The 12,823-nt window shown below is 47.2% G+C and overlaps 1 protein-coding gene across 3 annotated transcripts in view; it reads right to left on the bottom strand.

The window, feature by feature from the left end:
* Nucleotides 1-234: 234 nt before the first annotated feature.
* The window catches only part of LOC139760120 (zwei Ig domain protein zig-8-like), a 78,883-nt gene continuing 66,294 nt past the window's right edge, over nt 235-12,823 (bottom strand). Inside the window, exons 2-5 of one of the 3 annotated variants that reach the window (XM_071682986.1) lie at nt 7,745-7,914; nt 6,662-6,872; nt 2,660-2,950; nt 235-761 (exon numbers count right to left, since the gene is read on the bottom strand). In XM_071682986.1, the coding sequence (XP_071539087.1) occupies nt 640-761; nt 2,660-2,950; nt 6,662-6,872; nt 7,745-7,914 (794 nt within the window). In that variant the 3' untranslated portion in view covers nt 235-639. The remainder of the gene's footprint in view (nt 762-2,659; nt 2,951-6,661; nt 6,873-7,744; nt 7,915-12,823) is intronic. The other 2 variants (XM_071682988.1, XM_071682987.1) reach the window with 2 other exon arrangements.

The raw sequence follows: 12,823 nt of genomic DNA, 5'->3' as shown, positions 1-12,823 counted from the left end.
CGAAATGAACCTTGAAGACGTAAGCAGTTTAATCTAACGTCGACCGCAACACCTTGGTGATCAACGAATGAGTCTCGTTTAACCTTAATAATACTTATATAACAAAGTGCCATCCTTGTCTAAATCACGAACCGATCTTTTACGTTACATAGATACCATAATGTAGCCAAATGGGTAACCGGACCTTACTGTCTTAAGCAGCAACTCGAACCCTTTCTTTTTTTTCTCTCTCTCTCTCTGTCTCTCCTCACCTTTGGTCAAATTTGGTCAAATCGTACGTACCAAAGGGAGTGTGTTCGTTGCCCTCAAAGAGGAGACTGGTAGTGGTTAGTAATCGATATAAAAAAAAAAGAAAAGGACACATCACATGAGTCCAGTCCAGCATGTCTTGCTCCCGTATTCATAATCGGCGTCTGCACGGTAGATAGATATTCATACAAAAGTAATCCTATTGATGCCCTCAGAAAAGCGTACATACAGCTCTGGCGTCAAACCGTAAACAGTTTGTGAGGTTAAATGTTTCGTGTCAACAGCATATATATATATATATATATATATATATATATATATATATATATATATATATATGTATATGTATATGTGTGTGTGTATATAGACATGTACAGGTGAGGAGAATGACTATCTCGTGGTCAGGTCGTGGAACTTTGCGACAGCTGAGCCTATGAGGAGTAGGGCGAGCAAGGACTGGCAGTGGACGCTGGTGCTCTCGCCTCCCTGCATTGCTGCCGGATGCTCTCCTGCTGGGGTGAAGAAAAGGATTATTAGTCCGGCAGAGCCTGTTGTCCTTGCTGTCCGGGTGTGAAAGGGAAGATAGAGTAATGCATTCACGTCCTCTATCCAAGATGTACTCTACACCCCTACTTGTTGTAAGGGTGTGTGTGTGTGTGGGGGGGGGGGGGGATAAGTTCCTGTTCATAAACAATAGGGATGAATGGAGGTATTAGACATTTACTCAAGACATTGTTACTCCCCTCACTGTTACCTGTGTGTGTGTGTGTCTGTGTGTGTGTGTGTGTGTGTATGCAGGTGAACCCATAAGGAAACGGAAAATGCGAAAAGGTCAAACGCTTTCGTGTATTACATTGTCAAGACTGTCTTTTGGCAATGGAATACACGAAAGCGCTTGACGCGTCATATTTCCCCTTCCTTCCTGATTTCATCTGCTTCTCATGTACACTCGCTACTAGTAAACTTGATGAAGTTCTCGAATTGGGTGTATCTTTAAGAATATTTCTAGTCTCCTAATTCCTGTTTTCGTCTTTCTTTTTTTTTTTTTCGTCTATACTCGCCTAAATCGATTCGTAAAACAATTTCCTTGATTTGTGTATCTTATCCTACCTAGTAAAGCGTCGGATGGATTCTGCAAAACCGAGAGCACACAGTTTACCAATCTCCCTATTTTTTTTTAATGCTTCCCTTAACTCAAAGGGTTCTGTGAGATTTGTTACCCATGGTCTTATCTACACTGTCTTTGAAACTATACTCGTCTTGGACTGATCTGTAGTTGAGTGCAGCATCCCTATCACCTTTCTTGAAATTGAATACGACATTTGTTCTCTTCCCTTGGCACTAAACACAGGAAAATTAGGGGTTTGGAAGATAGTCATGTTGTCGGGCGTCATGTACAAAGTGGAGGCAGCGTGTGTTTTTATGAACCGAATGCTAGAAAGCCAAGTGTGTAATTACCTAACTGTAATTACCTCTTCATGCTGTGAAGGGGGAGAGAGTGTTACACTCGTAGGCGTCGGTTGAGCGTCCTCTGCCATCCAACAGTTTTGTTTTATTCATGTTTGTATTCACCCTGTCTTCATTCACTTTATTCTATTCATCCACCACTCTTATACCATAAAAGCACTGGCGTCACATCTTTTCTAACACGTTTCCTGATTGATTTCGTGTTCTGTCCCCTGGTTGTTCTGTCACTGCATCTCTCGAAGAACTGTTCACAGTCTGTGTCAGGTTGTGCTCAGGTGTGTGTGTGTGTGGGTGTGTGTCTATCAAACATATGAAAGAGGAAAAACAGAAAACGGAGACCAGTGCAGGCAGGGTCTGTTCTCCAACCTTTTATTCATCCTTCCATTGTGACCTTTGGCCTCACTAGCCAGACACTGACCCGTCCCTTTACCCCTTCTCCTGCCGTCCACCTCTTTGTGTTCCACCCACCTGCTGCTCCATCTTCCATTCCCTTTCTCCCCTTTATCCTCCCTTGCCAAAAAAAGAAAGACTATTCCTAACACCTCCCGTGATACTGTCTCTTGCCCTTCTCCCCTGGTTCTTGCCTGGTATCCTATGGTTCTCTCTCTCTCTCTCTCTCTCTCTCTCTCTCTCTCTCTCTCTCTCTCTCTCTCTCTCTCTCTCTCTCTCTCTCTCTCTCTTTTCCCTTAGTCTTTGCCCTTCATGCCCTCTCCAAATGCCTTATTTCCTTCCCCCTGACTCCTTTCCCTCTCCTCCCTCTTGCCACCTTCCCCCTCCTATCCTTCCCTCTTTTCTCGCACTTACCTGACCTCTTGTCTTGTACCTCTTGCCCTCCTTCCCTGGTTCTTCCCCTGTTCCCTAACCCTTGCCCTCTCCTCGCTGCTCTTTCCCACCTCTGACATCCTGCCCTTGCCTGATGAGCCTAAGCCCTTGGGGGCCGTACCGTTTAGGATGTAGACGCTGACGGAGGCGGGCTCGGCGTTGGCCGGGGCGCAGGTGTAGTTTCCCGAATCCTCCGTGGTAGCCCGGGTGACGACCAGCCTGGAGGTGCGGGAGTGCTTGTCTGTGACCACGCTGATGCCGCCCCTGGAGCTGTAGTTGATGAGGGTCGTGCCTCTGTACCAGTAGATGTACTGCGGGGGCTCCGGGCTCCCGGTCACCGAGCACGTCAGGTTAATGTTGCTGCCGCTCATCATGTGGATCTCCCGAGGCCCAGCCACATGCGCCTCCGCTTCTGTCAAGACCAGATTCGTTAGTACCTAGGGCCGCCCTGCGGGTGTGGGGTGATCTGGGGCCGCCCTGCAGGTGTGGAGGTGACCTGGGGCCGCCCTGCAGGTGTGGGGTGACCTGGGGCCGCCCTAGAGGTGTGGGGTGATCTGGGGCCGCCCTGCAGGTGTGGGGTGATCTGGGGCCGCCCTGCATGTGGGGTGATCTGGGGCCGCCCTACAGGTGTGGAGGTGACCTGGGGCCGCCCTGCAGGTGTGGGGTGACCTGGGGCCGCCCTGCGGGTGTGGAGGTGGCTTAGGGCCGCCCTGCAGGTGTGTGGATGACTTGGGGTCACCATGCATGTGTGGGTTGACCTAGGGCCGCCCTGCAGGTTTTAGGTGACCTAGGGCCGCCCTGCAGGTTTTAGGTGACCTAGGGCCGCCCTGCAGGTTTTAGGTGACCTAGGGCCGCCCTGCAGGTGTGGGGTGACCTGTCGCCGCCCAACAAGTGTAGGGTGACCTAGAGCCGCCCTACAGGTGTGGGGTGACCTAGAGCCGCCCTACAGGTGTGGGGTGACCTGGGGCCGTCCTGGGATGACTTGGATGGCTGAGATGGGGGAGGGGTGTACTGTCTGGGCGAGTTCCAGGTGAAGAAACATTTTAGTAAGGAGTACAAGTCAGGAAATATCTGGTAAGAGGTGATGGTGTGATAATACCTGGCAACGGGCATAACTGTAGGAGTGTCTGGTAAGGAGTACTAGTGAGGGAGTACCAGGTAAGGGGTACCGACTCTTGGTACTGGTAAGGAAATACCTGGAAAGGTTTTACTGATGACGCGGTACCTGGAAAGGTGTTACTGGTAACACGCCACCTGGTAAAGTGTTACTGATGACGAGGTACGTGGGTAAGGGGTAATGGTGAAGTAATACCATGTAAGGGGGTTACTGGTTAGGAAGAACACCTGGTTTAAAATAATGGTATCGAACTCCATGGTAAAGATGTACCGTCAAGGGAATACCTCGCGAATGAATGCTGGTTCTGTGGGATACATGACGCGTTCAGCTGGGAGGGTAACGAACCGAGGGGATGAGAGACCAATGTAATAATCCATGCGAGGGAGGAATGCAACAGCGAGACAACATAGTGGTACGCCGTGCGACTGCTGTTATCGGTGACCCGGGTTCGACCCTCGGTCCTCACAATGGTAAAACAGCTTAGGTAGCAATTGATATTTGGCATGATGCTTATGAAGAGGAAAAAAAAAGAAAAAAGATGTTTACAGAAGTATTTACAGGAACATTCCATTTCTACTGCCTCATATACACGAAAGGATGAAAAATTATTTCTCTCTCTCTCTCTCTCTCTCTCTTCTCTCTCTCTCTAAGTTTCCTTATCTCTAGCATTGTTTTGCTGAAAATATCAACATATCTGAATGAAATAAAAGATCTCTTCATCTCTCTGTTTCTGTCTTTATTTCTCTATTTCTCTCGTTTTTCCTCTGTCCCTCTTTGTCTGTTCGTCTTTCCTTCTTCTTCCACTCTCCAGATATTTCACCATTTTGTAGATTTAAAGATCTTCACAAACACAGCGACGCGTCCACTACGTTGTGCGCTAAGCGTCAGACCAGGAGCTGGTGGTCATCGAAAGTTGGTAAAGGGAAAAGGCCAAGTGTCCAGTGAGAGTTTCCCATCATCAGCTCCCTGATGGGAGACGTGTCTCACTTTGCATACCTGCCACACCATCATACAAACACACTCAGCATCTGCTTCCCCCACTGATGCCCCCCCAGTCTGCTGCCTTGCCTTGTCCTCATCACACAGTTTACCTCTTTTCAGAACACGTTCTCATCCTCCGTGAAATCTGCCTTATGCTCTCTCACCCCAAAGTCTCATTTGCTCTCCTTTTCAGAACATGTTCTCATCCTCCGTGAAATCTGCCTTATGCTCTCTCACCCCAAAGTCTCATTTGCTCTCCTTTTTCAACCCCAGCGCCTTCCTCTCGACAACCCTGCCGCTGTCTCTGGTACATCACTGCATCACTCTCATTCCTTCCCTGTCGGTAATGAACTCACACACACAAGACTCTCTGTCTTCTCTCTCACCAGCACTGTACTTCCCTATATATATATATATATATATATATATATATATATATATATATATATATATATATATATATATAGAGAGAGAGAGAGAGAGAGAGAGAGAGAGAGAGAGAGAGAGAGAGAAGAGAGAGAGAACGTATTGACTTACAGTGATACTTAGTCGTAGTGGCGTGTCCTCGCATTATTAAGATAAGGTCATAAAAATTCCCCGCCAGTGTGTGTGTGTGTGTGTGTGTGTGGTAGTCACGCATCAGTTGGGTCCTCGCTAATGTTAAGAACCACTCCGGGTGATAAACACAGCAGGTGTGGCCGAGGTCAGGTGTCTCGCGGTGGCATTACCGCCTTGCTCATGCTTGCGCTCCTTAATCAAACGCGTCCTGGGTGAAATTACTGACCGTGTCGGGACAATGTGTTGTGTTGGCTGAAGTGCAGCAGGTGTTAATACGTGGGAGTGTACGAGAGTGAGTGTGTTACCTCTGAGGCGCACTAGTATGTGTAGGAGTTAGTATTGTGAGCCATGGAATCTCGAAAATGGGTAAGACTAGATTTTGATATGAGATGAAACGCCTCGTTTTTCCATTACTTGTTTCACGTTTCAGTGAAAGTATCATGGCTGTTTCCCTTCAGTGAAGATTTCAGAAGATGAAAAGCTTCTCGATGATGATTAACTGGCCTTCGTTGAGTAATCAGTTACCGTCACATTTAGATAATCTTTTAGATAATCTTCATTTAGACAATCTTCATTGAAATATTCCAAGTCAGTTTTTGTCCTACTGGTAATTTGTGGTTATCCTGTAATAACTTGAGTGATCGAGGTAGACATGATAATCCCTCATAATAGTCGTTCTTGGTCTTAATGGACTAAATGACGACCCATTATTAATCATCATTAATCACCAACCTGTTGATGACTACAAACGATCCAGTAATGAACCATACGTAACGCGACAAAAAGGACTATTGAAGATTAGAATACTACGTTATCCATTTATCTCTTCAACTTTGAGTTTTTATGAGTAACACATCGAAAGAACGGGTTAACCACACATCTCTTATCACTCCTGATACCACATTGCTCCCTCCACTGTGATGGTGTGTGCATGCCACCACCCTCTCAATCATTAGTCTCCCACACAACATAACCAGGGACGTTCAACATACGTACGTGTACACCTTTGCAATTCGAACGCTCACCTTTGTCCCTTTTGCTTTTATACATTGGCACCATACAGGCATCCCACCACTGCATTGCGCATGAGTATGAGGTTATTGTGATAACAGACAAGTGACAAGCGAAAGCAGAAGTCAACGATTCATATCACGCTCGGGAAATACAGATATAGTGAGGAAAATATTGCGTAGGCATGGCGAGCTGAAGGCCTCATAGTCGAGTGTATGTTTACCCGTGTCATGTCGCTCATTATAAAATGATTAATTATCTCAGGCATAGAGATTAATATAAACATTTTAGAGTATAGTGAAGGATAGAATAATGATAACCAAGAATTAAATCGTTATCTAACTAAGCTCGCGATTAAGAATGGTTATAGTGTACTACAGACACGAGCCTTATAGCATAGATTACACGTCGAGACTTATCATAAGCCTGCAGGACGATGAGTATAATAAGCCTTACCAACAACCTGAAGCTTGAAGGCCCTAGACATCTTGGGCTCGGTGGAGACCTGACACTCGTAGGTGCCGGAGTCGGAGACCTGCGCGGAGGCGATGCGCAGCGTCCAGTCGTCGGAGCTCTCGGAGTGGAGGGCGGTGAACCTATCGTCGGTGGTGTAGGTGAAGAGCCCCACCGTCAGTACATGCACGTCCTGCTTCCGGATCCACGTCACCTGCAGAGGAGATGAGAGCGCAACCATCAGGCAAAGACCTTGAGGCGTAGCGAGTACGTACGTACTTACGGCAACTGACTACGAGAGTTTGCGAAAGAAAAAGAGGCAGAGGTGACATCCAGATGCGTACCGCTGGCTAATCAAAGTTTACGAAGAGCGAGACTTGAGGGTTACGCGGAGTGTCGTGGGTGAGACGATGGGAGATCATGTTCGTGGCTTTGAATGCCAGCAACCCAGCATGTGACTGAGCCTGAGAGTAAAGCCAGCTAAGAAGGAGGGACAATGAGGGCCACTTGAAACCCCTTTTATGCTGGCGATTCAAATCTGCTCTTTCTCACCCGATCGCGTCTCCCGTCTCGTTACAACTGCCTCTTTAGTCTTAGGCTTGAACAGGGTTTTGACCAAGGGGCATTGATGACACGTTTACGTTTACCGCTTATAAAACCCACTTTCTTCCCTATCTCTCAGCATTCCTTACTCCTGTAGATATTTTTGATGGCTTTGGAGTTCCACAAGTCACACCAACAAACATATTTTTACGTTACTGCGAAAACTCAGCTGTCTTAGCCATTAGCTAAGATACATGAACATCGACAAGCCACTGTGTCACATCATCATTGTGTGGCCGGCGATGACGCGTGAGCGACGTCTGTTTCTTTCCTCACACCGCCCAACTTTGGAACTCTTTACCTTCGAATGTCTTCCCTAGCAGCAGGTCCGAGCTGACTCTTATACGAATACAGATTCACCTCTTCCTCCAAACCCCTTTAAGGCCTGGTCTCCCAGAGGTCTTTTTTATGTGTGATTAGAACCGAAGACATTACGGAAAAAGTTGAGACTACGACCAAAGCGCCGTCAGTATAGTCACTCACCGCTCGATCTCCCAGGTGCTTGACGCGACAGTGGAGGTAGGCGGTCCTGCCGACGGCGCTGATGACGCGGCTGCTGGTGGAGTTGTCGAAGTAAGGCTTGAGGAGCGGCTGGTCCCACATGGGCGCCGGTCGGGAGGGCGGCACGCGCTCCAGGATGCCTTCCACTCCTGCTGGAGGGAAGAGATGTTCTTTAGTACAGCTGATGCAGTGAGAAAATGAATTAGGAAGAACCTGCTCTTCCCTCTCTCCTTCTCTCTCTCTCTCTCTCTCTCTCTCTCTCTCTCTCTCTCTCTCTCTCTCTCTCTCTCTCTCTCTCTCCCATCTATCCTAATGAGGCTTCTGCAGCTCTCAGGAAGCTGGCCACGTCCACCGGTTGGGACCACAGGGCATAAGGTGATGTTATGTGTGTATGCGTCTATGGACAGAGAGTTCATAGCAACTGGGCAATGATGAAAGATGTTTACAATACGAAAATGTTAGAATATGTTCGCAACTGACTTTGAAATCTTTATGACGAATGTGTACATGGATGACGAGGGGTGGATGACCACACATTTCCACCTAAGTAGGTCCAGTCTCATCACCACTGAATTCATCACCCACCAGTACACACAGTAAGCCAGCACCTGGATAGGGGCAAGCCTGCCCTTACCCCACAACCAGCCCACCGATACACACAGGAAAAACCCACCATCAGGAGGGAGAGAGTGGACATAACCCCCCCCCCCCCATAACGATCGAGGCTCCGGGATACCTAACAATAGAACCTGGCTTTTGTTTACGGTGCCGGATATATCCGTGTCTGGAAAAGAAAAGAAAAAAAGGGTAAAAGAAAAACTTGTTTTGCGTCCCGTTGTTGTTTTGCTTGCACTCTTTTGCTTGCCCATTGCGTCACGAGAACGTCTCACGGTCATCCCGAAAAGCAAATCGTTAAGGTAACATATGGATTAGACTTTCCGTGGCAACGTAATCGTGAAAGTATTGTTGGTAATTCGTGTTCCATGTTTCTTTTTTTTTCTTTTCTAGATTTTCCACGTGTGTCGTTAGTGAGAGAAGAGAGAGAGAGAGAGAGAGAGAGAGAGAGAGAGAGAGAGAGAGAGAGAGAGAGAGAGAGAGATGGGCTGGGAGAGATTATTCATCGCCTCTAAACTGCCTGGTTGAAACACGTGTGGCCTTTTAAACTGTCCTGAGCTTCAACAGGAGGAAGTACTTCGTCAGAAAAGTTGGGAATATAATGCTTATTATTTCACCCGGAGACGGAGCTGCCACCATTATCATAACCTACTGAGCAGGATTTATCCTTGAACTTGTGGCATTCTCAACACCCCGCAATTACCAGTGGCTCGGCCCGTTTATGGGGGCCAGTTACAGTCTCGTCCCAGATGATTTGTTTATCCTGACTATTTCTACCTTCAGGTGAATTCAGGATTAACATGCAGCATTATCGTTCCTAACTAGATGCAACAAGTTCGAAAAGTCGACTCATGAAACTCTTACGAGACTTCGAAATGGAGATTGAACCATCAACCTTAGACCTGATGAAGACTGGAGATTGAGCCATCAACCATAGATTTGATGAAGACTGGAGATTGAACCATTGTTTATCCTGACTATTTCTACCTTCAGGTGAATTCAGGATTAACATGCAGCATTATCGTTCCTAACTAGATGCAACAAGTTCGAAAAGTCGACTCATGAAACTCTTACGAGACTTCGAAATGGAGATTGAACCATCAACCTTAGACCTGATGAAGACTGGAGATTGAGCCATCAACCATAGATTTGATGAAGACTGGAGATTGAACCATCAAACGTGGATTTGATGAAGACTGGAGATTGAACCATCAACCATAGATATGATGAAGACTGGAGATTGAACCATCAAACGTGGATTTGATGAAGACTGGAGATTGAACCATCAACCATAGATTTGATCGAGTCCCCTTTTGCTACTCGATCTGTAAACACATCCCGCGGTGGTCAGATCGAACAGGAGATAAGAAAAGCCACCGCGCGCTGAACGCTGGTGTATTTTTGCATGAACGGGTACTTCTGCAGTCGAGTGTGACTGCTTTGAGGTCGAGTTGCGTTCCTCCTTCCTGCATCGTGGTCGTCAGGATGATCCAGCTGGAACTCCCTTACTGGAGCGCTTCAACGAAATGGTAGACTAAGGGGAAAATGAGTGTCGAAATACCATATGATTTCGGTGCGTTCGAGAGCCACCGTAGGGTGGAAACTGAACGGGTTATTTGCCCTAAAGTTAAGCTTTTGTGACCGAACTCTAGGAGAGGTACTGGTTCTCCAGGGACTCGCCCTCATACGCTCTCGGTTGTACCTTGCTTAACTACATGTTTATTGATACGATTCGCCACTCTCGTGGCTAGACTACCGTCAGTTAGGGAGGGAAACACCTGCCTAGATCCCCAGCAGATGTTTTGCTGCTTTCCCTCAGGTGTAAGATGATGTCTCCCGGGCGATCACTGGATCCGACACATCAAAGGCGTTGCGGTTCTATTTCTGCCGCGTCTTAATGCCTTGGCGATCCTATCCTTGAGGCCACAAACCTTGCCCAGTATAGAGGTTCTACAGAGCTCATAGAATACGTGCAGCAGGGCACACACACACACACACACACCTATTCTGAGTGGTTGAAGTGACAAAGGGAAGCGATATCCCACGACACGACTGGCTGTGAAATGAGGATGACACCATGACAGATACGTAAGGATTGGGCCTCTCCCCCCTCAGTAGGAGCTGCGCACCGTGTGTTTGAACACATGGAAATCACTTCAGGGGTGAACAGCTTGTCCAGCTTCATCTAGTCTCATTATCATTAGCCTATTTCTTTTTTTTTTTTATTATCACTTAACTACTTTTCATGGTTTAGTTGTTAACATTTCCTTCCTATGCATCTGCTGTATTTATCTAAGATGTATCTATCCCTGGGGATAGGGGATTAAGAGTACTTCCCACGTATTCCCTGCCTGTCGTAGAAGGCGACTAAAAGGGGAGGGAGCGGGGGGCTGGAAATCCTCCCCTCTCGTTTTTTTTTAATTTTCCAAAAGAAGGAACGGAGAATTGGGCCAGGTGAGGGTATTCCCTCAAGGGCCCAGTCCTCTGTTCTTAACGCTACCTCGCTAATGCGGGAAATGGCGAATAGTTTGAAAGAAAAGAAAGTATCTTCTTCCCTCTGTGAAGAAGTCTTCGCTGTATGTTGTCCTTTCTCTTCGTCGAATACTTCCTCTGACGTGTTCGTCTAAATCCTGATGATGTACCACACCTACTCCTCGTTTATGGTCACTTCCTCAGCGTACATCCTCACTGCGTCTTCGTCACAGGGATCCTCTTGTCGTCTGTCCACACCCACCAGATCTGTAGTGTCTCTCACCCACCACCACACACACACTCAGGTCTATACACTTGACCACTAGTCTGTCACCTGTTATCACACGTCCATCTCCAGACCGTTCCAAGGATGGTAATGACCCAGTGCTATGCCATAATGGTAGTGGTTCTGGCGCCCCTGATAGCGGCAGTGAGTGCGTCGCATATCAGCCACGATGAGAGTGAATCACGCATTATCCAGCAGTGACACGCTGTGTGCCCTATCGCCAACCCTATGGCGGGTGGCTTAAGGTCGAATGTATTTCATGATATGCTCGACAGGTCATCGGAAATATTAATCGTGCATTAGTCACTCAGGAACACCCTGAGCGTTACACTGTCTGCTGTTGCTCTGTTCGTCCCTCTTGTTGATAGATAAATCGACATAGACTCCAGCTTGGGACGCTGATGGCTGGCACCAGCAGAGAGAAATCATGAAGCAGTTGATGTGTCAAGAGTCGCAATTGCGTTCATTGTGTTGTCGGTTTGCAGTTGAAGGGAGCCTTCTGAGTGGCCTCGTCAACTGCCTACTTGAAGCTTAAATCGAAGCTTGTTTATTTTTTTTTTATGCTCCCTCTCTCTCTCTTGGAGAGTTTGAATGGCTGAAGTATTCCACCATTGAGTTAATGACATCCATTTATAACTACGTATCTCATTAATTAAACAATGAAGCGATAGCCTAATGAGACTCGCTTCGAGAGCTAATTAAACACCGATACTTCGATAATATTCATCAAGTGTATGATGTTCAATTTTACAGTAATTGCTCTCATGGCAAATGTGATATGATGGTGACTTGGTGTGTAGAATGGAGGTGTTGTGTGTATCCTCGGGTGTGTCTCTGGTCTTGGTGATAGTCCAGGTAAAGCGTGGGTAGCCTGAAGCTACAGGACTTGCATCATCTTAGCTTTTCTCTCTACGTTTCAAAGACTGGGATAGACCGCCTCATTTTTTTTTTTTTTGATGTTAGAAACCGCGCACAGGAACTGAATGCCCTGATCAAGACCATCTCATCAACGCTATATATATATATATATATATATATATATATATATATATATATATATATATATATATATATATATATATATATATGTGTGTGTGTGTATGTATGCACCCTGGCCTAAGTCAGGTACCCAATTCACCGACCAGTCTCTTAAGGAAGGCTGAACAGCTAGGTTAACTGCTGACCAGGTGCCGTGACTGGGATCCGTTGATGTTAACGGACGCCGTGATCTCCCCTCCTCTCCTCTGTCCGTCACCGTTAACGGACTTCGTGCCCACCTCCCGTCTTCTGTCCCTCACCGTTAACGGACGCTGTGCCCTCCCCTCCCGTCCTCTGTTCCTCACCGTTAACGGAAGCCGTGCCCTTCCCTCCCGTCTTCTGTCCGTCACTGTTAACGCACGCCAAGCCCTCCCCTCCCGTCTTCTGTCCGTCACCGTTAACGGACGCTGTGCCCTCCCGTCCCGTCCTCTGTCCGTCACTTTCACGGACGCCGCCGCGCCACTCCCTGCTGCCATATGTCTATATATCCGCTCCTTAATGAGGTCTGGTCGGCTACTGGATATTTGACACCCCATTAGCGGACGACATGTGTACGTTACCCTCCCTATCTGTGACCATTGTTGGTGGAGGGGTGATGTCAGGGTCGTGTTTGGTGATGTCTAGGTTGTGTTGGTGTGTTGGCGATGTCT

This window comes from Panulirus ornatus, chromosome 35, assembly GCF_036320965.1.
Source record: "Panulirus ornatus isolate Po-2019 chromosome 35, ASM3632096v1, whole genome shotgun sequence".
NCBI classification, from domain to species: Eukaryota; Metazoa; Arthropoda; class Malacostraca; order Decapoda; family Palinuridae; genus Panulirus; species Panulirus ornatus.
Note: the sequence above shows the minus strand (reverse complement) of the source record. Positions and strands in the feature narration are given on the sequence as shown.